The following is a 26,470-nucleotide window of genomic DNA, read 5'->3' as shown; positions in this document are numbered from 1 at the left end:
ATAAACACCTAAATGTGTATTTGGGACATTTTCTTTCCACTAGTCTGATAGAAGACGTGTTATGGAAGTCAAATGAAGTCAAAATCTTAAAATTGACCAGCGCATGAAAACATTATGTGTTTGTCTGTAGTGTCTCGCCTCAAAAATACAGAAAGAATCTCTCGCTCTTCATTTTTAGTGACATGCAGACTGCTTCTGCTACAAAACTCCGCCGACCAAACTAAATAGACCCTGAAATGCAAAGCACATCACACAGAGTTGCTTTTCCATCTGCGTTAAAGGGTTTGAAGGTGGATCTGTTCTTTAGCCTGCACGAGATGACGCTTTATCTGGAAGATCTGGGTTCAAACTGGTTCGAGCACCCAGCCTGCCGAAGGTCCTTTGAGACATTCAGTCCCTACTTGGTGCGCCTCTTTGAAGGGAGGGTCAGCAAAATGAAAAAAAAACCTCTCTATAGGGATCCATTAAGTGTCCGGAGGAAATAAAATCCTCACTGACACAAAGAAGCAGCATATAAAATCATTGTGTTGCCATGAAACAACTGAGCATCTGCCTAAAGTTTTACTGCATCTCTGAATTCATGAAAAATGACTTATGAAAAAGGTAAAATGTCGACATTTCATGGACGTTATAAAGTCATAAAGTTCAACCTCTGTGTGAGAAATCAGACGGTAAGTATCACAGAAAGAAAGTCCAATTCTCAAAACTGAAAAAGTAGAGAACATTAATGCAGCACACCCTGATTTATGAACTAACGACAATTAAAGAACTCTGAGATGTACAAAGCAAAAAAAAAAAGACGCAGAAGAAGAAGAATCATCCTAACTTGTGGTAAACATGATGTACAAAGTACTGGTTATAGAGGTAATACAGTGTTTTTATATAAACGTTTCTTGAAGAAATTACCGTGATAAGAAATGGTATCAAGAACCAATGAGGATTCAGACGGAGGAGCAGAATCAGAACTGGCGTTAATAAAAAACCAAACGATACCAAACCCCCGCAGGACGGGGTACAAAACACTTGGGTGTGTGCTGCCTGGAGGGTCGGCGCGGCGGCTGCCTGCTCGTCACTGGTCCCGAGATTCATACAGCAGTTTGGCCGCCTGTGGGGAACACAGACATAATTAAAAGGAGCGGCCGCACTGTCACCGCTCTTTATTGTCAGTACTTTTATCCGTCTGTTAAGTTACGCTGATTGTTTGTGATGTTTTTCAAAAACAGAAATCCACGAAAATGAAAAAATCTAAATTTCTCATAGTTGTTCTGTCCAAAACTCAAAGATTAGATGTACAATATTTGGCAATGAAAAAGAAAATCCTCACTTCTGAGAAGGTGGACAATTAATTTATTGATCAATTAATCTATTGCCTACTAATCATTGTCACCTGAGCTGACTGAATGTGTAGAAAACAACAAACCAGACACACACACATGATTAATATCTAATGAAGATGCTCCTTTGTGACAGCCCCACATGAGGACTTGTGTGATGAGTGTTTTTACTCAAACTCAACACTTTAACAAACTGTAACTCACAGATGATAAATAATAAGAAAGTCTGAGGATTCAGAAATGATGGTGTGAATGATGGAGAAAGATTTAAGGTTTGTGGTACTGATCAACTTCAGTCCTTTGTACAAAAAGTGGAGACAGAACTAAAGGAAATCTGACCTTCAGTTGGTCGGTGCCACAGAGAATCTTAAATATTTCTTCATCACTCCACACAGCGCCACAACGTCTCGTTTCTGAACCCTCAAACTTTCTGATTATTTCCAGGATATTTCCACCGAGGTCTTTGGACCCGTTTGGCGTCCTGGTTTTTGTACCTTGTGCATTGCAGCCAACCACAGCGAGGCCACCTTCTTGTCGTCTGCTGCCTCCATGCGGAGCTGCTGGACGTCCTGGGAGCCCATTGGTTTGTAGTGGAGCAGCATGCCGCTGGCCCGCGACGTCCCTCCTGCACACACACACACACACACACACACACCTTCAGTATGTCTTACTAAAAGAACAACTGACAGACTAACTATCAGGCAGCAAGAACAAGATTTAATCTTCAGCTCAGACTGGGTGACATTTTAAAGAAAGTTATCCTGACTTTTTACACTCGCTTACTTTTCTCCATGAGATTTAAAAAGTGCCGTACAAATAAAGGCTGTAAAGTTTTCTGTCTGTCTCTTCTGGCTCATTAAAAGCAGCAGCAGGTTATTTAAATAAATTACAAACATGAGTTAAATGAGTGACTAAAACAGAAACATGGAGATATAATTTAACAAGGAACTCTTCTCCCATGAATTCACATTCTTGCTCCTGAATCTATTTCGTCTGCACACGGTCGCTCAGCTTCGACAAGATCAATCAAACAAACCATTCAAAATGATTAAATCATGCGTAAAACATGTGCATGCAACAACGGAGAGATGTCAGAGGAATAAATATCAAATACAAATGAATTGAAATAGAGAATCAATGACGGTGACATTGTCTCTCAGAATGAAATGAAGAACCAGGAGTAATGAGACGACTGGCCGGTGAAACATTTCATTGCTTTGAGACAGAAGGACGGAAACACGAGGCCCAAAAAGCACCAACGTTATATTTTGGTTTGCAGTGAAGAATGAATCATCCTTAAGACGGTGCTTTAAGCCTGTTTTAAACATCTGGGTTGACTTTTATTCTCATTGGCACCACTATGTTGAGTTTCCTCGGTTTTCTTCGTGTAGGATCGTGTCGTAGTTGGAGCTAATAAACATCTGAACAACAGTTACTTTTATTGAAACTACAGCAGCAGAGTGACACACAAACATGAAACCTTGTGTATCTTTCAGTCTGAATGAACTTAGAAAGCAGAGAAACAAGATGCTTCAGAACCTGAGAATCATCATACTTCTAAATCTTTCTAAAGCTTATTCTGCACACTTATAATGGTATCACTGTGTTCATATGTTGTCAATGTAGTCTGGTGTGTGTGCAGAGAGCGATAGAACGGCTGTTTGTGGTTAAACCAAAAGGATCTTCCAGGTCTCTCTCTGTAGGGATCCTTTCCATGATGCTGTCACACACTTAGAATAACAATCTGAGCCTGTCAGTGGATCAAACAAGCTCTTTTAGTGGACCTACTGTGTTATACCAGACTCCATTAACAAAAACAGTCATTTTACCTCTCAGAACAAGGGGGTTCCTTGTTTACCGTTGACTTGATCAGGTAGTTTGTTTGTGTTATTTTGTGAGTTTTACAGGCTTAGTTCAGATCCAACACAATATTTGTGTAATGAATAAGACAAACAAACTATCTGATCAAGGCAGCAGTACAGCAACAAGTCCTGTGTTCTGTGAGCTAAAAATCACTGTTTTTGTGAATGTAGTCTGGTGTGTGTTTGCAGAGAGCGATAGAACGGCTGTTTGTGGTTAAACCAAAAGGATCTTCCAGGTCTCTCTCTGTAGGGATCCTTTCCATAATGCTGTCACACACTTAGAATAACACTCTGAGCCTGTCAGTGGATCAAACAAACACTTTTAGTGGATGTTGTTTAATGATTTGAGTTGCACCAAAGGATTATATTACATTATATGTACCTACCAGTCAACCCAGGTTTAAAAACACTAAAGTTATCTTTTAGGATGATTCTCAGTGAGGCACAACAGTGTCACTGCTCTCGTTTTCATGCAGCTTCATGCACACAAGACAAAAACCCAAAGAAACATGATCTGAGGAAAACAAACAGGGGAAGGACGACAGTGAGCGAGCCGACGCCACCAGGGTGAACCACAGCTAACCTTCAGATATACAGTGACTGTCCAGCAGACTGGTGTAAGTGTGAATGTCATTCTCTGAGCCCAGAAGAGGAGGAAGAAGAAGAGGAGGAGGAGGAGGAGGAGGAGCCGGGACACCAGAGGAGAAAGAGTTTGTTAGCGACATTAGACAAAAGACAAACAGGTTAGTGAGTGCATCTCAGGAATTTCCAGTATCTTCATTTATACAACAGAAAAAAAAGCAAAACATTTATTTTCTGAACAAAACAGTTAAATTCTGATTTCAACATGTGATTTTTTGGGGGGTTTGTAAAACCTCTTTAGTTTAATTCCTACACAAAGTCTCACCTCCTGGACTCGTCCCGTCTGTCAGAATCTGCATGCTGGAGATTCGAGACAACTCCACCTCGAAGTGACTTTCACCGTCCAGGAACAGATACCTGAAGTTTGGATTTAAAAAAAGAGTCATATGGAAATCAGACCCGTTTGACTCATGGCGACACTGTGGATCTTATTGATTGGAACTGGACAACAGGACATTTTTATACTTGAAGGTGAAGAACCTAATACCAGGACACCTTGCTATCTTTGGTCCTGGTCATATCCACTAAAGCACCCAAACATCTCAATTATTAGAATAGTTAAAAGGAAAAGCAGGAACCATGAAAGAGTTCCATTTCATTTTCTGTTAATTAAATTTTGTTAAAAACTACAACATTTCCCTCTGAAATGTGGCAGACATCTAAAACCCTGAGCACATTAAGCTGAAACCATCAAATAAATAATAAAAGACTGAATAAAAGTTTACCTGTGGTTGTTGGAGAGGCGACACGTCATAGTTTCAGACTTCTCCGTCGTTCCCAGAGTGACGACGAAGGTGCCGCCTAGAAACACAAGAGCACACGTGATGAAAACAGAAAAGGCTGTTGAGCGTCTGTAACCCTGAAGTCAGAAGTAAAAACCTGCTTTAATCCTTCGCAAAGAAACGCAGCCACATTTTCCAACTAAAAAAAGGCACAAAATATCAGTGATTCTGAACAAATGTTTCACAGAAAAGGCCGACTGGACCCTAAAATTTAAAACAGCAAAGGAAATTATTCTGGTGACTGAAAGCAACACGAGATGAAGAAAAAAACCTCAACTTTGATTACTGACTAACTGTTTAAGTCATTTCTCAAGAATAAAAAGCTAACTCATTGTCACTTTCTGACTTTTCTCTGTTTTACATTATTGTAAACTGAACTGGACTTTTTTTATTGGGAGAAAAATGTTTCAACCACATTAAACATTTGACCAGTTTGGCTTCTTTTATTTAATAAAACAGGGATTCTTACAGTTCTTATCTTAACCTGTGATCAGGTTTGATATTTTAGCTTTGTGTGTATTACTTCTAAGCACATCTACTTCTTCTTACTGTAGCTGTTTGGGTTCAGACTAAAGGTGGATCAGGCCTTTGAATGATCATATAAAACTTCTGTTGATTAAAAACGGTTTGATGAGACGTTGGAGGTCAAAAGGAGGAAATTATTCAAACCAAGAGGCCACAAATTATTGTTTCCACACCTCCCTGGTGACACAACACACACTCATATTTAAATGTCCAGAGAGATTAACTACATCACATCTTCATCTGTTGTGAGTTTTAGTGTGTGTTGTTTTCTGCTGAGCTGCTGATAAACTCCATCATCCATGAAGTATGAGCCACCCCCCCCCGTCACACTGCAGGTTTTACATCTCAGGCGCTCGGCCGCTCGCCCCCCTGCGGCTCCGGGCCGCTGATGGATTTTTCATTAACAGCCTGACTGCTGCTGTATTTATAGCTGCACGCTGACACACACTCTACAACAACAACACAGCAGATTACCAGGACACCAAGAGGGCACTCCGCTAGATTATTTCAGAGATTATAGTGACTATAGTGAGTATAGAGTGACGGGGGGGCAGCGTCATGAAGCAAACAGCAGGTTGGCTGTAAAACGGTGTCTAGATGTTAAAGTTTAGGCTTTTAAAGACTTCTGAAGTGTCTATTTGCATCCAGGTACAAACAGTCAGACAGCCACTATTACACCTGGTCCAGTCACGCAGCATAAAGAACGGTGGAGTGGTGGCTGAATGGGATAAGTGCAGGACTTTCACTGAGGAGAAAAGGGTTTGAATCCTGCTTGAAATCAACAGTAAATTACATTAATGTATTTGTAAATTTAAATATTTCAGTTTTCTTTTATCACTTTCAGTTTTCGATCGCAGTTCGGTTTAGGAAAAGATCCTGGTTTGTCAGTAAGTCAAATACAAATATAAAAGGCAGAGTACATTAAACACAAAATATGCACCTGGGTGTAAACAGCAACATTGGCTTTTTACATCCAGGTGCAAATACAATATGCCTTAATTACATTTAAGGCCAATTTTGCATCACATGTGAAAACACAGGTGAACTCCTCTGAGTAAAGACATTGCCAGTTCAAAATGATAAGTCTTTTAAGCTATCAATCACTACAACTGTCTTACAGCCAGAGTCTGAAATGAGGCGATAAAGGGAGAATGTCAGTGTCTCTTCTGAGTCATTTAGAGTCCTGTATTACTGTTGGTCTGTGATTCCTGATAGCTGCAATGTTTTATCAATAATTCGCACACAGAGATTGTAGCCTCGGCCTGAAGCGTTTGCCTCAAAGGAAAGAGATTTGGACAAAAGGAAGAATCCAAGGTAAAAACTGGGGAGACAACAGCCACATAAACATGCACATCACACTGAGACCCTCTGAGCTACTTCAAAAAAAAATAACTGCTCACCTCCCAGAAGCACTTTGAGCTGCTTGTCGTAGAACTCCATCTCTCTCTGCGAGACCAGGCCACACTCGGCACACTGCCGCACCGGATCGACGAAACACATGCGGGGCAGCACCACCTTCTTACTGCAGCACTTATCGCAGAAACAGCGGCCGCACCTCCGGCAGTGATGCTGCAGGACAAACGAGCTACGGTCACATTTACTGCCGGTTTGGTTAGTTTTAATGTTTAAAGTCTCATATTACACATTAAATCATGAAGACGTGCATGACTGAATAAATCTGTATAATTAAAAGTGTGTAGATGTTACAATGACAGAAGCACCTTTGCTGTCTTGTGGTTATGAATTTGTTCAATAAATGCATTATTTAGTGCTTATTTCTGCATTAACACACCTATGAAGGTTGACTATATAAATTTACTTCTATAATCTAATAGATAATAACGTACAAGAATAAAAAATCTGGCCATATGCACTCAGTTTCTACAGGAGTCTGTCAGTGGAAACTGCAGCATGTGTTAAATTTGGGCCAAAGAGTGATTTTTTAGTCCACAATTTCTAAAAATCTGACACCTATGAACTAAAAAGCAGATGTACGGAGGTCATCTGGTGTGACAGGGCACTCGAAAAGCTTCAGTGCTGCATGTTTTAAAGGGACAGGGAATTAAACACCATCAGCTGTTGGTCCAAAATAATGTAAATCATAAGAAACACAACTCATGCCTGCATTTAGTGTATTAAATGTAGAGAAAAAACACTACAACTGTTGTTAAAACCCGAAGACAAGTGAGTAATGCTGAGGGCATGAATTCGACGCTCAGTGTGAGTCACTTCTCAGCCATCTAAACTCCTCATTTTTGTTTACTAAAGTCCAGTGAGCTGAGCTGGTTTTTACTAGAAGCACAAAGTATATTCTAGCAAACTGGGACACGAATGAGCAGAGCCACCGTGTTATTATGTCAGTAGTCAGTGGAAAAGAAAAGTCACCACAGAGGCCTCAGTGTGTCTTCATGCCAAAATAAACAAGTACGGGAATAAATCAAATAAAAGACTTGAGTTCTCCAGTTTCTATGTGCATGTGTGTCACTCCTCTGTCGCTTTTTTTTGTTTTTCTCAGATTCAGACAAAGCTGTGATTTGTTGTCGCGCTCGTGTCACAGGACAAAACGGACCTTTCTTCTGATGAAGTCGAACTTGGTGTCACACTGCATACATCTCGGACACTGGAGACACGGAAAAAGAGGAAAAACAGGATGTTACACAACATGCTGAGCTGGGCGGTTTCAAGTTCAACGGCAGCTGGAAACAGAAAAGAAAAAATACTTTTGAAGGTTTTCTTTCAGTTAGCAACGAAACAAAAGTGTATTTTACAGGAAGCATGTTGGTGTTCCTGTTTGTGTTCATGCAAATTGGAAACATTTGCCTAAAGATGTTCAGTTTACAATCAGGCAACTAAAAAAAACAGCAAGTATTCACAAATGTTTTGCTGACAAAATGATTTAAACATTTTAAATATGTTTTTGCTGTGTTGAAGGACAAATGTCACATCCCCGCTCGTTGTGTACAACGTTCCTGCATTTGTACTTACTCTTATTTAAATTGTACATACTTTTTTTTTTATATCTCCACCTGTTTATGTCGCTGTCCACTTATTATTCATTGAACGCTACACTCTAATAGCCAGTTTTACTGCTGTAACGCTGTAAATGTCCCCACGGTGGGACTAATAAAGGGACATCTTATCTTACAGACTGAAGTGACCTGAAACTTCTCACTTTTGGATGAGAAACATAAGGGATGTGCAGAGCCTTGCAGCCTTTTCAGACAAATGCAGGACTTTTACGTGCAAAAGGGTGTTTTTCTATTTTGATATTACTAATTCTGCCTCAGTAAGCTTGCACACTTCTTCTAACACACTTTACAGCCCATCATAACCTCAAACACTGTTTACAGACTGATCAGAAACCAGCAGATGATTAACTTTGCTGGCTGTTGATCACTGTCAGTCTGGTCAAAGTGCCTCTGTGAGCGGCACTTCAGCAAACAGTTGCTGTTTGTCTTGCTGTAGTTTTACTGCACTGACACAAACACACAGAGAGCTAGTAACTAGCATAGCTACTAGCTTAAAATTCCAGGCTAAGTATGTACGTAGCTGTCGGCTAACACACAAAACAGACGGACGTTTTGTTACTTTAACCACCTCTGGTGGAGTCAAACATCGTAACTGCATCCTGACTGCTGGTTAAACCTGTTAACTAGCTGGTTAGCTGGCGGGTTAAGGCGTTAGCTAGCTGCCAGACTGGCCGTCCCAGCCTGCAACGCCCAGTCCGGCGGCCAACTGCCATGTCCGGAGCCGCGTCAAGCTAGCCACAGCTAGCACAATGCTACAGGAAGTTAGCAACTGCTCCCTCAAAAATAAAAGCATTCTGTCATGACACGATCACTAGCGTTATTGTACATTTATCCTATATTTCATGATGTTCGTATTATTATTACTATCATCATTATTATACATATTAATATGGCCTATTAATATGACTAGAACGTCATTTAACCTCAGTTCATGCAAATGTATTTTTATAAATTAACTACATAGCAGAACATAAGTAATTAAAATTGAAGCAACATGACAGTATCTTACAAATTAATGCATCGATAGTTAGATTTAAGTTGCGTTTGAGTTTTCACTTAAATAATATGGTCATATTCAACGTCTTGAAGCGATGTTATCCTTTAAAGTTTTTAAGATTAGTGCTCAGAAGACAGATACTGTTTATTCAATGTAAACTCTTCATTATAATGGGAAACTGAGCGTTTTATTTTGAAACTCCCACCCGGAAACGCCCTGTCTACCGTCCTAGCTAGCAGTTAGCTTCCCGCTAGTGGCCGCGGCTCTGGTGGCTTCTCGCCGTCAAACACATCCCCCACCACGGCTCACCTCTTTATCCGGGACCCACTGCGGCTCGTCCAAGGCGAAGGGGCTGTTGAAGGCGCCGTTTTCCGCCACCATGCGCAGGCCGCTGGGGCTCCGGACGAGTTTCTTCCCATCAGGCACAGCGGACATTTTCCCTCCGGCGGCAGTTTGTGATCTCTGTCCAGCTGAGACTCCTGTCGGGACACGCCCCCCCACCCGCAGTGATTGACAGCCGGTTCAGCGAATCAGAGCGCAGAGATCAGATCACATGACGCGTTGTTTTGATTTTCACTCACTACTGAAGGAGGGACAAAGCAAACGTTAATTTATGCTAATTTATACATGTACGGTTGTTTTTAAATTGTTTTTATATATATATGGCGTATTTTTTATGAATATATATTTCTATGTATAGCATATAATTTATACAGCTGCTCCAGTAAATCACTTCATTTATTGGAATAGCTTTTATGGTGATTATCTGTTCATTATAACAACAAAAACTTGTCTGCAGAGTGGTGGAAGTATTCAAATTCTTTACTTATGCAAAAGTACTAATACCAGACTGAAAGTACTACACTTCTAGTAAAAGTCCTGCATTCCAAAGCTCACTTTAGTAAAAATATTATCAACAAAATGTTCTTATTGAGCACTAAAATGTTCCTTATCATTGTTTTCCCATCATATGTCTGTGACAACATGTGTGATGTTTAAGGTTTTTGCTCATTTTAACTACTTAATATCGTGTTGGGTAGTTTATTCTACCACAATGCATCATAATCTATAAGATCGTCATGTTTGTGTCGTCGCTGTCCTGTGAGATCCACGATTATACGAAAAGTTTCATGAGAAAAACAGCCTGTTTTCAATGATTCCCAGGTGATCTCAGAGGGTTTGAAAGAGTTTACTTGGCTTAAAAAAGAGGAGAATTTTCTCAGGCCATAAAGGAACTCTTCTATCCTTTGGTTTATCACAAACATTCATGATTAAAAATCACAAAATGTGGTTTTCACTGGATAAAAAGGGGATAAAAAGTATAATAAAGAACTAAAGTTATCAGACAAATGCAGTGGAGTAAAAGTACACAAGTAAAGTACGTTATTTGATAAATGCATTTTGCTCCACATTAAATTAAATATTAAAACTCAGAGTACAAAAGTCATACAAATTTGACTGTTTTATTCAAATAAAGTTAAGCTGTACAATAGCTTGGACAAACGTCACTGAAGAAGGAGGCGCGGCGGAGCTTCAGTTTGCAGACAAGACGAAAAAGCCAGCATGTCTGAGAGAGCAGCAGTTACAGAGGACAAGTAGTATCGTGAATGCCAGTCTCATCCAGGAGCGTCTTCTGTTTATCATACAAGAACACAAGAACACACACACGTGGGACGGTTCTGTGTCATGTTCCACATGGAGGCCTGCAGCAGCGCCGCATAACGTCCTTCTAATAATCTCCTCTTAAAAACACAAACAAAAAAACAGGGTACGTTCAACTTTACATTCAATCTTGTATTTAATCACTGTGTTTGTAAAAATTTTGATTTAGGAGACCCGACGTGCTGTGGAGCATCCAATATGTTGCCATGGTAACTAGGCTGATTAAACGCACAGTGGTGGAGGAAATATTCAGATCCTGAAGTAAAAGTACGAATATACCACACTGTAAAAGTAGCCTGTAGTAAGGTAAAGTCGGGAAAATGTATTTAAAGTATTAAAAGTAAAAGGAAAAACATCCACTGTGACTGTTATACTTAATTATTATTACTCATTGATGATTATTTTGCGACTAAAATTCAGAAAATAAACTACAGCAATGCAAAACGATACAATACTTCCCTTGATGGTGTCGAAGAAGAGATGTAGAAAGTTGCATAAAATGGATTAAGTACCCAAAAAATTGCAAAATTTAAGTACAATATTGGATGAGATGAACTAAATTACCTTCCACGACTGGAAATATTTAACACAGTGTAATTCAGTGACATGTTTACTGTAGATAAACTGAATTAGCTCGTCTAAAAGGGGAAAAGTTGTATAAACGTTGCTGGAACTTGCACTGATGGAGGCCACATGCTACTTTTTCATACCCGTTAATTCAAAGAAATGGATATTAAACCATTTTAATAGAACATATTTTATCTGAGCAGCCACATCGACACAAAAACAACAACAACACGGTCAAAAGTCAGGGAGGAGAAACACTTAAACATAAAAAAAACCTGATGGACTAAAGGACAAACTTTGAGAGCTTCGCTGCTTTAAGAAGAAAAAAAAAATCCATTAATTTACATTCACGTCATCATAAAAACCACTGAAAAATATTAACTTATGCATCGAAATCTGATTTTAAGTTTTCCTTCCTGCATGATGAGCACCAACTTTGTCCTCTGCAACAGAGCAACAGTTTGAGCAACAGGAACAGTAAGTACCTGCAGTATACACACAGGAGAGTATATACACAGTAGAGTATACACACAGTAGAGTATACACAGTAGAGTATACACACAGTAGAGTATATACACAGTAGAGTATACACACAGTAGAGTATATACACAGTAGAGTATACACACAGTACAGTATATACACAGTAGAGTATACACACAGCAGAGTATATACACAGTAGAGTATACACACAGTACAGTATATACACAGTAGAGTATACACACAGCAGAGTATATACACAGTACAGTATATACACAGGAGAGTATATACACAGTACAGTATATACACAGTAGAGTATACACACAGTAAAGTATATACACAGTAGAGTATATACACAGTACAGTATATACACAGTACAGTATATACACAGTACAGTATACACACAGTAGAGTATATACACAGTACAGTATATACACAGTACAGTATACACACAGTAGAGTATATACACAGTACAGTATATACACAGTACAGTATATACACAGTAAAGTATATACACAATACAGTATATACACAGTACAGTATACACACAGTAGAGTATATACACAGTACAGTATATACACAGTACAGTATATACACAGTAAAGTATATACACAATACAGTATATACACAGTACAGTATATACACAGCAGAGTATATACACAGTACAGTATATACACAATACAGTATATACACAGTAGAGTATATACACAGTACAGTATATACACAATACAGTATATACACAGTAGAGTATATACACAGTACAGTATATACACAGTACAGTATATACACAGTACAGTATATACACAGTACAGTATATACACAATACAGTATATACACAGTACAGTATATATACACAGTACAGTATATACACAGTAAAGTATATACACACTGATACACTCCAAGAAATATTAAAGACTTTGATCCCAAACAGCAAATTGAACCAAATAAGTGTAAATATCTGAAGGACTTTCTGTCTAACGTTGCCCAAAATGTCGCCCAGTTCATGAAAACCACCAGACATTTTAAAGTTATGTGCCTCGTTACTTTGTGGAGCGTCCAACATTAAGACGACAAAGATTAAAAGAACAAAACAAAACAAAACAAGCACAAAGCAGGTTGACGAGCAGACTGATCAACAGCCAACAAAAAGCTTCAACACACTCGACAGTGTCACTAAAATCATCACTTTAAAGGAAAAATATAAGAAGTTCATTCCAAAATGAGACAATTTTTTTAAAAAATCAGCACGACTTTGACTAAATTATTGCTGCAGCAGATGGAAAATCTATCAAATCTATTTACATTTCAGGGCTTTTCTCTTTTTTAACAGTAATTTGGGAACCAGGTTCTTTTAAAAGAAGACAAAAGGGGATATAAAGAATAATAAAAAGCTTCATGTATCTTCTTCGGTTCAGACATTCATTCGTTTCCGTGAATTTTACAAAAACAAAGTCAGGAGTGTGGGATGTAAAGAGGAGGGTGAAGTCAAACTAAAATATTATTGCACACCCCTGCAAAGACACGCAACACAGTCACAATAATCAATATGAATCCCTCACTGCAGAGTTTGGAGATAAATTCAGCCTGTAGATGCTTCTGGAAACGCTGAGACTCTTTGAGGATGGACGGATATCGAACCTCAACACATCTGGTGAAGACAGAAACGTGTCTGCAGAGACCCAGAAGCTGTTATTTACCGTATTTCCTCAAATACAGACGAGCAGAAGGCATCAGGTCTTTATTTGAGTCTTTGGGAAAAGGCCTTTATTTGTTTAATTAATACATTTATTCATATTTGAGTATGAAACCTGCTTGTTTCCTGATCGGGTCCCATTTTCCACTTTGTTTGGGACATTAACACTCAGACACCAAACAGCTATAAAGTGTTGAAAATAGATAAATAAATGTTTATATTGTTAAGTGTCTTAGATTTAAGTGATGAAGAGGTAACATTTATTTAACAGGAGTTTATCCACTCTTGTTTTCCCCCCCCCGGCTTTTATTTGAGGAAATACGGTATTTGTTGTTTCTCAATCAATTAGTCGATTTTTACTTTTCTTTGACTCTTATGATATCAAATCTAATATGTTTGGGGTTTCTCTCTATTGGTTTGACAGAAAAAGCTGCTTCCAGATGTCACCTGATTAAATTATAATCAGTGTTTTTAGACAGAACGATTGTTCAAGCAATAAAATGCTATTTTAATGTTAAAGCAACAAATCTGGTGTCGAGCAATCGATCAGTTTAGAGGAAGTTAAACTGTAATCGTTTCATTATCGATTAATTAAGCAGCTCACTCAGTCATTTAGACTTAAACATGTATATTTACTGATTTATTTGTCTTCCATTATAGCAAACTCAATATTTTTCAGATATAACAAATGTTTTAGTTTAAATAAAATTAAACTTGGATTTAGGGAAATAATCATTTCTGACATTTTACAGACCAAATGATTAATTAAGTTGGCTGCAGCCGTATTCCTGTTTTATAAATCAATCAATGATAAATCAAATATCTTGTGCGACTTAAGACATGTGTTGTTTAAAATACGTTTATATTTAATATTTCAGAATCTATCAGAAAAAGCTTTACTGGTACCAAAATGCAAATATTTCCAAATGATTTCAGCCCAAAATCTTTTTCATTTTTCAACAGTCTTGATCCTAAATGTTGGTTTATGGGGCTGTGAATTAAAAGTTTTGTTGCAGTTCAAGCTTGTCACCAGAATAAGCTGATAAATACACATTACTTAGTTCCCTTTGAAAGATAAAAAAACAAACATGTATGCATAGTGAACTTAATTTAATATTTTAGAAACTTAAATCTTGGAACCACAATCGTGTCGTGATGATTTTCTATCAATCCTTCATTATTTATACCTTTTTTATGTTTGGAGTCTGATTTGTTTTCTGGGGTTTGATCCAGTTGCTGTAATGTGGGCATTTTAAATTCTGTATTATCACAAAATTACTTCCAGTTTTAAAGAGCAGTTTAGATTTTAAAGTGGGTATGCTGTGAATATACTTGTTTAACTGTATCTAACTAGTTATTTCTACCTATTTCATACACTATAACTATCTTTAAATAACTTTTTTGGTTGTATTTGTTTAACTTTACTCACACGGTAAAGTGTTGTCTTGAAAGTTGAATAAACTCTAAATAAAAAAAACAAACATGCTGTAACATTTCTCCGGCGCTGATGTGTAAAAGTGTGGAGTGGCGTTTAACTTTGCAGTCAGTGTGTGAAACTACAGCCTCGATCCTGAGAACGTGTCGGTCGGCCTTCATGTGCCAGTAAATGTCACCGCCCTGCCGAAACGTTTAGGAAGACGGCGCCGCTGTTTCTCGTGGCTTTTTACAGAAGGATATAAAGAGAAACTCTTCGGAGCAGCACATGGACCGAAACAAATAAAACATCATTTACAAAACCCCAAACTGTAAACATAGAACTTCATAAATCAAAGGCAGAAAAATAAAATAAAATCAACACAGGACGGAAGAAGTTTCCAACGCTTTTGTCTCAAAGGGTTAAATTAATGAAAGCAGAAAATATGGGTACGTAAAATTTTTGTTCAAATCTGCTTTTTGAATTTAGTTTTCATGTTTTTATTTTTGTATTCTAACAAACGGGTCATATATCGTCAAACATCTGTTGGACTTTCTTCACAAACATGAACCCAGTTCAGAACTTCCATTGGAAATCTGCCCAGTAAACGCAGAGCTAAGCTAATGTAGAGCTAAGCTAATGCAGAGCTAAGCTAATGTAGAGCTAAGCTAATGTAAAGCTAAGCTAACGTCCGGGTCGGCCTACAAGAAGACGTCATTGCTGGACAAGTTCTCTGCAGAGGAGGAGGTTTTAGTTACTAAAACATTTTCTAAGAGGCAGGACGGCTCTGATCGCTCGAGTCAAACCTCAGTGGGCGAACGACAAACAGTTTCTGCAAGTTCATTTTAGAAAAAGCTGAACAGTGAAGACATTTTTTTGACAAAATTAAAAGGGCCTGGAGGGAATTTCTTTCTGTTTTTGCAGAAAAACATTCATGATACGAAGGTCTGCAATCATTTGATGTAAATTAGATAGCTTTGAAAATTTGGATTTTACTTGATGATCAATGGGATCAGCTGATCATTTAATCTTTATCATCATGGTGGAAGACACAACCTCCCAACAAAAAGACTTCAGTGACCAAATCCATCACAGAGCGCCTTCAACTGTGAAAATAATGTCTGAATTTGAAATGATTACATCTAAATGTAGCGCAAATTTTAAATCGGAAAAAGTAAAAAGTGAATTGGTGGCAAGTTTCCATCCACTGTTACGTGATTATTCTCCAGTCAGGCCATTAAATACCTGCAGAAGAAGAAAAGAACGAGACGTTGTAAATAAAAGAGAGCTAATCAAACTACAAAACGTGGAAATGGGACATTTAAGTTTGCCACGCATGTTAAAGTCACAAGCTTCAGGTACGACATCATGTTGAAAACGCACCAAAAAACAAACAAATAGATGGAAACACACCTGTGGCAGCCATCTTGAAAAAGAAAGGGAATATTGTGTAATCTAATCAGTCAAATATAAAAACGCACCATCGTAAAAGTTATCTATAAAATCTTATACACAAATTGAATTTCCAGCAATGAGTCGCTCCTTCATTTAGATTTTTACATTATGACACGCGACACAGATCATCAATAAAAACATTTTAACTGGAGCGATGGGTGAATTATTCCGCCTCTGCATGAGAAATGTCTGTGAAACTAAAGCCCCCCCCTCTGCCTCTGCCTTCAATCGAGCGATAGCGGAGCATTAAGATATTAAAAAGCACTAATCTGAGAGGGCCATCACTTGCAACAGCACACACTCACGTACAGTACACGCACTTAAAAATAAAAAAAAGAAGAAGATATACACACTCAAACAGGATCATACAGTAGGTCACTGTACGCTCACATGCCTCTGGATCCTCGATATGTTTTAAAAAAGGAAAAAATAAAAACACCACAAACCTTCAAAAGTGCAAAGAGACATTAAAAACCTGTACAGTGAGCGCTGAGTAACATGTGGGAGGTGTTTACAGTGAGGAGGATCTCTGGACGTCCCGCCAGGGTCGCAAACAAACAACAACAACAACAACAACAAAAAGAAGAAGAAGAAGAAGCCTTCAACGCGCCAAGTCGGTGTGGCTGGCACTCAGGTCGCGAGATTTCCTCAGACGATTATTTCGTTCCTGGAGAAAATGCAGTGAGAGGAAATGAAAGATGAATAAAATTAGTAACTGAGAGGTGACAGATTCCTTCCAGTATCTGTTTGAGCAGCGTCTGTCTGAAGCTACAAGCGTTAGCATGCCCGCTAACGTTCACTCTGCCCTGCTTTTTACTGACTTTGGGTGCTTTTTAGAAAATATTATATTAAAATATATATATAAAATATATATATTATAGAATAAGATTATTCAGTCCCACAAATACTCAATTTATAAAATATATGTACAGAGAAAAGCAGCGCCTGAGAATATTTATCATTTTAGCTTGATAAATGACAGTTAGCTCTGGTTTCTGACGCTAACAGTTTACGCTAACTTCACCAGCTCTGTTTATTGGATTTGGGGAAGGTTTTTAATTAGTAATATACCAATTATTTAGTTTAGTTTTGTACAGCGAAGATTAAATAACTCAAATATATTCAATTTACAATCATATGTAACAGAGAAAAGCAGCTGATCCTTGGCGCTATCAGAGTTTAAGCTAACGCTAGCAGGTATGTCCTGCTAACGTTAGCTTCCCAAACCACTGATTTGGGAAAGTTTTTATTTATTTTTTTTTGGTTACCGTCATGATTATTTAGCCCCAAGATATTAAATGTACAATCACATAACAAAGAAAAGCAGCAGGAGAACATTTAACGTCTTATTTTGGAAGCTGGTTCTTAATGCTAGCACAGTTTACGCTAACTCTACGCTAGCTCTGTCCTATGTTTGTAACAGAGAAGTTGTGAAAGACTGTGACTTTATAAACATTTAAAAACATTCTCCGTGTTAATACTTTGTGTTGATTAGTTAAAATAACGATGGTGTGACGTTAGTGTGTGTGAGTCGTGCTCATGTTGTTTTAAACCTGCGATTTGGCCACAAAACTAAAAATAGTTTGAGGATAAACAGTTTATGAATACATGAGAGAAGGATAGAGGAAAAGACCGGGTCCAAAAGTATCTGCAAGAAGTGCTTTGTAGTTGTTTGTTTTAACCCTGTTGTGCAAATAAAACACTGTAAAAAGACTGTATTACACTGCAGCTATTGATTATAGTCATTATGGATCAATTACATCTACAGGTCTGATGTGTTTTATCAGCATATTTTTACAGGTTGTACATTAATTAATAGATAAAATAACCTAGTAAGGGCAACAAATAACGATTGACTCTGAGATTGGTCCTTTTTTTAATAACTGATCAATTATTTTGTCTCCAAAATATAAAGAAACACTGAAAACTGCCGACAATTTCTTATAAATTGTTTGTTTTGTCCGACCGACAAATCCGAAAGCCCAAAAATTGGAAATTTACAATCATACATAACATCAAAAAACAGCCGGACAACAGAATACTTGGCATCTTTGCTTATAAAGTAAGTAATTGATTGCAAACATGTAACATATATTACATATAAATAAACCTAGTTAGGGCAACAAATAATGATTATTTGGCTAATTTGGATTAATCTTTTTTTTTGTGATTGAGTGATTATTTACTATACAAAATGTGAGGAAGACAATTCCCACAATTCCTAAACTTTAAAATAAGTTTCTTTCTCTTAATAATCAATCTAATCAACACATGGACGACAATAAGCTTCAACTTTCTCTTTAATTAACTGATTTTAATTCCTAATAGTCCTGACTGGTGGACATAACAGTGATACTGTAAGTCTACATATTTTAGAGGGTATTAGTCCTTTATCAGAAGCACCCAGGGAGTGTCTCTGGATGTTGGACGCCCCCCCCCACCACCACCACCCCACCGGCAGGGTTAAAGACAAACCGAGACACTTTTGGACCCCCGACTCTCGGCCTCCTTACTTGGTAGTGGTCACTGGCAGCCTTGTCCGCCACGTTAAGAACCCCCAGAGAGCTGGCTCGCTTCATGCTGCACCCAGAGCGGTGACATGCAGGGGGGGAGGCGGCGGGGGTCAGAGGTCAGGGGTCAGGGGGAGTGGGGGGTGGGGGTGGAGAGTCAGGTGTGAGGATTTTAGCTCAGTGGAAATGATGGTAAATGTGTGTGTGATGGTTAAAGACATCCAGGATATTTTTACACACAGGTTAGTTCCACAAAAACACTTTTTCTCACTTAGAGGGTGAAGTTTGACATTTTGGTACCACTTTCTAATACGACACCTCTATAATGTTGATACGGAAACTTCCTGTGTCTTTTTTAGCTGTTTGGTTCATTATTTAAAAACAACTTCGATGGATTATTTGACTTCTGCGCTTCTGGAACGAACTCTTAAACTTTTAAGAGACATTTGTGAGAGCTGTGACCTTAATCATCAAAGACTTCATTACATTTGTCACTGCACTTGTTTTTATTTTAGCTTTTATCAACCAGAACCTACAATTTAATCTATAATTCACAGTACTTTGGTATTTGAGGCCTGTAACGTGTTTGTGAAACATTAAAATCATATTAGAAAGTGGCACCAACACTTTTATTATTAAGTAATCTGCTACACTCTTAAGTTTATTGATCGGCTGTAAGTGGTGTAAACTGATAGAACAGGTCAGTGATGTTCATGCAAACACCAACATTCACGTGGGAACAAAAACTTCAGAGTTCAGTGAGGCGGCGCTGCAGAAAATGTCCATCCTTTAACAAAATAACACAATAAAAATGTCTGATTTTAACAAGATATCTCACATCAAACAGTTACTCGTGACTTAAAGCGACCAGAGGCGTCCTGCTGATGTTTTACTGCTTGTTATCTAATCAGGGAAAAATACAAAATAAGTCAATATTACCATTTAACGACTTTTCTCTCTAAATATTAACACTTTTTCCTCCCAAGATATTAAAATTTTTTCCACAAAATATTCCGTCTTTATTCTAAAAAATAATTTTTAAAATAATTTTTTAAAATAAATAAATAAATCTATTGTCTTGTAATATGATTTTCTTGAAATATTACTTTTCCTCTAAATATATATATATTTTTAAATATAACTTTTCTCGACATATTATGCCTTCTTTTTCAAAATATCTTTTTCCCTAAGATTATATCTTTATTCTGAATATATTGTGACTTTTCCTCAAAATATTAAATAGTTTCTTTACATATTAAAACTTTTTTCTCAAATTATTGTTTTTTTCTCACAAATATTGCAGCTTTCTTCTCATCATGTTGCCTTTCAACTCTCATCTGAAAAACATTGCACTGTTATTCTCAACATATATTATTTATATTATTTTTCTCAAAATATTACAAGTTACAACAAATAAGATCTGAACTGGATCTGAACTAAAGCTTTTTAAACACCAACAAACTAACCGATAAAGGCAGCGACACACCAGCAGCTCCCTGAGTTCTGTGATCTAAAACGGCTGTTTTTATCAATGGAGTCTGGTGTGTTTGATATAACACTGTCTGTGGTTACAGGTCTCTCTCTGCAGGGATCCTTTCCATAATGCTGTCAGACACTTAGAATAACAATCTGAGACTGTCAGTGCTTTTATAGGACCTACTTTGCCCCAAAAGATCACGTATTCAGCCGCTGCAGCCAGGTGAGGCGATCTACTGGACCGGCTACAAAACCTTTAGTACCTGGTGCTCATTTAGACACTAAAATACATAAAAATTAGGTTTAAAAATACCAGAGTTATCCTTTAAGAAAGGCACTATTTGTTTTGTCTGACCAACAAAACCAAAAACCCCAAAACAAGAAATTTACAATCATATAAAACTCTAAAAAACAGCCGGACCTACTGGACAGATTACCTGCTGGTCATTTAGACGCCAAAATACATTTACAAAATGACGGAGTTATCCTTTAAGAAAGGCACTGTACTGAACGGCTTGTTAAAATGGACATTTCTGCAGTGACTTCACCTAAATGAGAGCCAATCGGTGGTGATGATGATGATGATGATGATGGCAGTCACATCGTCACCATCTCACTGAGCCACAGTGAAGAGCAGCACAGAGGAAAATGGAAACCAGTGAGCACACAGATAAGGCATGCAAGGAGACATTCAAATGAAAAGAAAAAGATTTATTCATAAATAAAAACTCAACACGGCATTAAATCCTAAACAAAAACAGCCATGCAGACAAGTTGGTTTTTCAGAGTAAAATCCACAAAGAAAATGAAAACAATAAAACCCAAAATGTGAGTGAAACTGAACTATTTTTCAAAACAAGTTGAAATAAATAGTCCAAAAGCCACAAAATGCAATAAATAGGTGTAACTATTAGTGGTTAAAACAACAAAACAAAAAGGATCCACAGGCATAAAAAGCATAAAGGCATTTCAAAAGCACACATTAGTAGTTTGTGTCTCATTACGGGTGTTTTTTCACAGCGTGTGAGTGAAGTCAGGAGTCGCTGTGTTATTTTCCCCGTTTCATCAGTGCGGCTCTGAACACGTACTGCTGCTCTACACTCACAGTTAACTTTGGTTTTTATGTCTTCGTCAGTTTCTGGTCTGCAGGTCGTTACGGTGAAGGATTAAGACCATGGTGAGGGAAAATATATTTATATAATGTGTATAATATAGCAAAAGAAACCTGGTAATTTAGAGTATAGGTGGAATATTTTAGGATATTTATAATATTTTGATAATAAATTCCTGCAGTTTTTGTCTTTGAATTCTGCCTCTTTCCCTAAAAATGTGATGACTTTTCAAGAAATATTTTTTTTAAAATAACAAAAATTCTATAAAATATAACCTTTTTCTCAAGAAATAACTTTTGTTATAATTTTCTTTTATTTTTTTTAATCCTTTTTATAACTATTATGTCTTTTTTCCTTCACAATATTACATCTTTATTCCTATTATAACTTCTCCTTACAATATTAAAACATTTCGACACCTTTTCCCTTTAAACTATTTTGACTTTTTTCCAGGACTTTCCTTCACAATATTACATCTTTTATTTCTTGAAAAAAAATAAATCTTTTTTCCCCAAACAGTGGCCCGAATCCTCACCGACAACCAAACTAAACCCTGAAGAAGAAGAGCCGGACGCTGTACGGAGGCAGTGGGAGCGCAGAGAGGAAAACCGATGCAATGGGGAAAAAGGACAAAGGCGAATGTGTCAGGAAAAGCTCCCTCCATCATTTCATGTGCAAACAGCTTTAGAGTTACACCACTTCACCACCAGCAAAGTAGAGCGAATCCCTTCTTTTATTTTTGGTTAGTGCGCCGGCTCGATCCTCCAGGCCTCCAGTGCATAAAGTCAGTCGGGGGTCTGTCGGGATAGTTACCCGGGGTTTTTGGGCTCGCTGTCCCGGGACGAGCCGCCGCCCTTCAGCTTGCGGACCAGTTTCTCGCTGCTGCGGCGGATCGACGCTCGCAGTTTACTGAAGGAGCCGCTCCTCTTCAGGGAGCCGGAGCCGTCCTGATGGGAGACGTCACAGGGTTACGCTCATACATACACACACACACACACACACACACACACACACACCAACAACACAACATCGGACCAGTGTGGCGTTTACAGCATGATGATGCAGATAACAAAAACTGCTAACAGTCTGTAAAACCTGCAATGTATCCTGACTTCACTGTGTTTTAATTGGCCTAAATGGTTTAAAATAATGTTTCCAGAGGCAAAAACAACAACAGAGGGATTTTGGAGCCACAGCTTATGTTTAATTTGAATGTGTAGTAAAAAAAAAATCAGGTTACACTGACAGATTTAGTCAAAGTTTATGGTTAGAAGTCTTCAAACACTGGTCAAATGCTAACAAATGTAAGTTCACAATCTTTCGTGCAGACGTTCGTGTGTGTGTGTGCACAAGATGCAGTAATGCAGAAAAGCCAGTTACGTTTCTAACTCAGTGCTTTGAGCAGCTTTAAAAAGTGTCTCAAAATAACTGGAACGATGTCTGCATAAAGAACCCATCATCATAAAACACACGCAGGCTAATCGGAGCACGAAGCAGAGAAATATCATTTATTTATAACCTTATTGATCAGCATATTCTAATCTGTGCATGTTAGAGGTGTTGTATTTAGAGAGTAGTGTTTCAGGCAGTGCACCTACATTTCATTGGGTAAATATAAATCTGCAAAGTTTATAAAACGACAAAGGAGTCTTGAATCTTTAAATGTGCTCAGTTTATGTTCCGTCGTCACAAGAAGCAAAATGTGCTTTTGACTCTCAACCAGTTCGTCTGGTTTAACTGACGTAGTTAAGAAAGTTAAAGTTAACTAACAGGCTGAAACCACAACATCATCATCACTGCTTGAATCAAAGACATCTTAACTGCAGAACAAATGATACTCGATCTATAAACAAATATCAGTTTCTTATTTTGACCTAAACAAACGTTTTCGATAAAAGTCGCTCAACTCTTCATTTGTTGAAAAGAAACTTGCTCTCTGGTGGGTTTCACGTCATTTTTCTAACTGACCAGGAGACATTTACACCAAGTGGTGATGAGCTACTGGCAGTTTTAGGTTGACTGTAAAAGATGAAACAGATCTTCTTACAGGTGTAATTTAAAATGTGGTCAGTTACTGAGGTAAAGAACAAACTTTCAGTCTAAATGAAACCAATTTCCTCATCAGTAATCAATTCAGACCATCTAGAAGTCTAGAAGACCTGTGTGAGCGTCTAGGGGATAATTTCTACTATCTGATAAAATGTGTAAAAAATATGTGTATCGACTGTTTCAATAAAAACTCTAAAGAAAATTCTTTAAGCTTGTAAGGGTGAAGGTCTTTAAAGGGATAGTTCAGACTATTTGAAGCAGGGTTGCATGAGATATTTATAGTTATAGATAGTTATATTTTCACCACTTTACCTTTTCTAAGATGTACTGAGGCTGTTCTCTCGTTCTCTTTTCAGTCCACCAGACTCCATTGAAAAAAAACAGTAATTTGTATTTCAGAACATTTGGGTTTGCTGTGCTGCCCCCGCCTCTTTGAATGAACTAACACATTAGGTCTGATCCAAAATGGCCATTTAAAAAACTCAAAAGTTACACAATGTCACAAGCGAACTAAATGGTCGAGGCAGCGTTGGACCAGCAACTCCTGTATTCTGCAAAGTAAAATTACTGTTTTTGTCAATGGAGTCTGGTGTCTCTGAGGACAAAAATTCCAAGAATTGCATACACTTAAACTGATTTTCCTTTAGGTGGCTGAAATATGTTTTTCCGCTGCCGTCGTCCACAGCAGTGCATCGTTTACCGTCTGTGTAAATACACTGAATATGAATCAGCTCCTCATACAACCCCCTCCATCGCTTTAAAGTTAGTTAAATGTATTTTCAACAACCTGCTTTGACCGAGAGCGCTGCTGCTGCTGAGAGGTATTAAGGTTTAAAGCTCACTCAGTTATGAAGGCACACACAGAGAAGAGAGGGAACACACACACACACACACACACAAAGAGGCGACAGGCACAGGTTCAGGTGAGCAAAGAGTTTAGGTTTTATTAGAAGTTAAGAAAGACAAACTGTAAGATGCACAAACAGGACAGGACACAGAAGAAGATTATTAGCAGGAGCCGAGAACAGAGACGAGGAGACTATTTTAAATTCCCAAATATCCAACAGATGCAACATCGCTTGTTTACAGCAAACCCTCCGCACCCCCCCACCACCAATACTATCCTGACATCTATATACAGAGATATACAGAAGGTAAACAGGCCGAATGCACGATGTTTAGACATTTATATCAATTTTTATATCACAGTATCTCTACTCTGTTACAGACCTTGATTTAAACGCATCGTGCACGAGTCCTGGCACCTTTTAACGTGTGTTCTCGTTGACATCACAACATGGTTTTAGTCCGACATCATTGCGTACAGATGACACACACACACACACACACAGCGACAAACTAATCGTCTAATAGGAGCAGAAACCTACAGAGCCACAGTCGATGGCCGCTCTCGATCATGCTGACGAGTTCTACGCTGATGTTATTTACAGCGCGTTGGATCACTATGAGCATCGAGTCACCACGAATGAGTTTAGATGTGAACGCCGAGTTAAACTGAGTGAGAAGAGACGACAAAAGCTTCTGACCTCCGCAGGAAAAAAAAAAAAAAAAAAAACAGGCAGGAGGAAAACGCTCAAAACTTAAACTCTCACCATTTCATACCTGGACACACACACACCTGGAATATACCTGACAAAGGGTGCATTTTAAATGTGTGACATGTAATCAGTGTTATATTCCTCGTCCTTAAAAGTCCAATAAAGTAGTTGGACTTGAGGCTTAATTGATCTTTTATCCTAAATCTACTATTTTTTGGACAAGATCCCACTAATTTCTTTAAATGTTGTAAAATTAATATATTTCCACTTTTTCGACTTCTTCTACTAGTTTTTAATGTTGCTTTAATTCTAACCATCCTTAAAAATGTTTATAATGTGTTTGTCGGGTCCTTAAATGCACCTCACAAGCATACAATGATTCCTTACTGTAGCCTTCCTGTTATGATATTATAAACTTTATTTTAATCCATGATATATAATGATATTTTCATTATATTCTTTTTTTTTGATTCATTACTTTATTGTTTTAGTCTAAAAATGCCAAAATACAGTTGAAACTTGCCGTTATAATCCTCAGATATTCAGTTTATCATCATACAGGATGAAGAAAAGCATCCAAATCCACACATTTGGGTGAAAATACTAAAAAAAAAAAACTGGAAATCTTATTTGAAGCTGAAGTGATTCCCTTACTGTATTTTCATTGAGAATAACTTCTTAACATCAGATTTCAAAAGGACTAATGGACATAAAGGACCCACAGAGCCTGATACTATAACCCTGTTTCTTTTTTTATTTCCTGTTTACAATATGTCCAGTATTTCACCGTATCCATGACGACCATGAAATAAATTTTTTTTTAAAAACTCACATTTGAGGGATTTTTAGGTTTTTGCTTGAAAACTCATAGATTCATTGATTATCTTTTGATCATTTAATCGTTTCAGTTCTTCATGCAACGCATCAACTTTTATTTTTTTGCCTTTCGGTGCGTCCAATGACCTTTTTTCTGCCTTTGTACACAGACAAACTCCAAGACAGCTTTAAAGTAAAGCAGCAGGTTTTGTTCTTGTCTGAATTGTAATGATTCGGTGGGATTTTGATTGATTTGCTCAGATTCCAGGTCGAAATGAAGAGAGTTATGCTTTGAGGGAGCAAGTAGGGAGCAGAGATTTGGTTTATTATCAGTCTTCACACACAATTCTCCCAGCAGCCTGTTAAATGAGACTACAGCCTATATGAAAGTAGAGTTTAGAGACACTGGACGGAGAGAGAGAGGAAGCAGAGAAGCAGAGTGTTAAAAGGACAGCAGAGAGAACATGAAAGAAGCACAAGTTTAATGTTGCTATGAAGAAAACATCCTC

The 26,470-nt window shown here is 37.8% G+C and overlaps 2 protein-coding genes across 6 annotated transcripts in view; both read right to left on the bottom strand.

Moving 5' to 3' along the window:
• Nucleotides 1-788: 788 nt before the first annotated feature.
• zfyve21 (zinc finger, FYVE domain containing 21) lies at nucleotides 789-9,626 on the bottom strand. 2 transcript variants are annotated; one of them, XM_070842593.1, is made up of 8 exons: nucleotides 9,481-9,626; nucleotides 7,715-7,765; nucleotides 6,546-6,714; nucleotides 4,564-4,639; nucleotides 4,104-4,195; nucleotides 3,780-3,833; nucleotides 1,829-1,959; nucleotides 789-1,105 (listed from the first exon to the last, which is right to left on the bottom strand). In XM_070842593.1, the coding sequence occupies exons 1-8, from the start codon at nucleotides 9,604-9,606 to the stop codon at nucleotides 1,070-1,072; spliced, it is 735 nt and encodes a 244-aa protein (XP_070698694.1). In that variant the 5' UTR covers nucleotides 9,607-9,626; the 3' UTR covers nucleotides 789-1,069. The 2 variants fall into 2 exon arrangements, with proteins under 2 accessions (XP_070698694.1, XP_070698695.1); XM_070842594.1 differs by lacking the exon at nucleotides 3,780-3,833.
• Nucleotides 9,627-17,062: 7,436 nt separating this feature from the next.
• Nucleotides 17,063-26,470, bottom strand: part of klc1a (kinesin light chain 1a) — a 47,641-nt gene continuing 38,233 nt past the window's right edge. For 2 of the 4 annotated variants that reach the window (XM_070842207.1, XM_070842209.1), the window contains exons 14-15: nucleotides 22,351-22,484; nucleotides 17,063-17,106 (exon numbers count right to left, since the gene is read on the bottom strand). In XM_070842207.1, the coding sequence (XP_070698308.1) occupies nucleotides 17,088-17,106; nucleotides 22,351-22,484 (153 nt within the window). In that variant the 3' untranslated portion in view covers nucleotides 17,063-17,087. Of the gene's footprint in view, nucleotides 17,107-21,121; nucleotides 22,485-26,470 lie in introns of those variants that run through there. The other 2 variants (XM_070842208.1, XM_070842210.1) reach the window with 1 other exon arrangement.

This window comes from Pempheris klunzingeri, chromosome 13 (genome assembly GCF_042242105.1).
Source record: "Pempheris klunzingeri isolate RE-2024b chromosome 13, fPemKlu1.hap1, whole genome shotgun sequence".
Lineage (NCBI taxonomy): Eukaryota > Metazoa > Chordata > Actinopteri > Acropomatiformes > Pempheridae > Pempheris > Pempheris klunzingeri.
The sequence above is the reverse complement of the archived record's forward strand: the minus strand, read 5'-3'. Positions and strand labels throughout refer to the sequence as shown.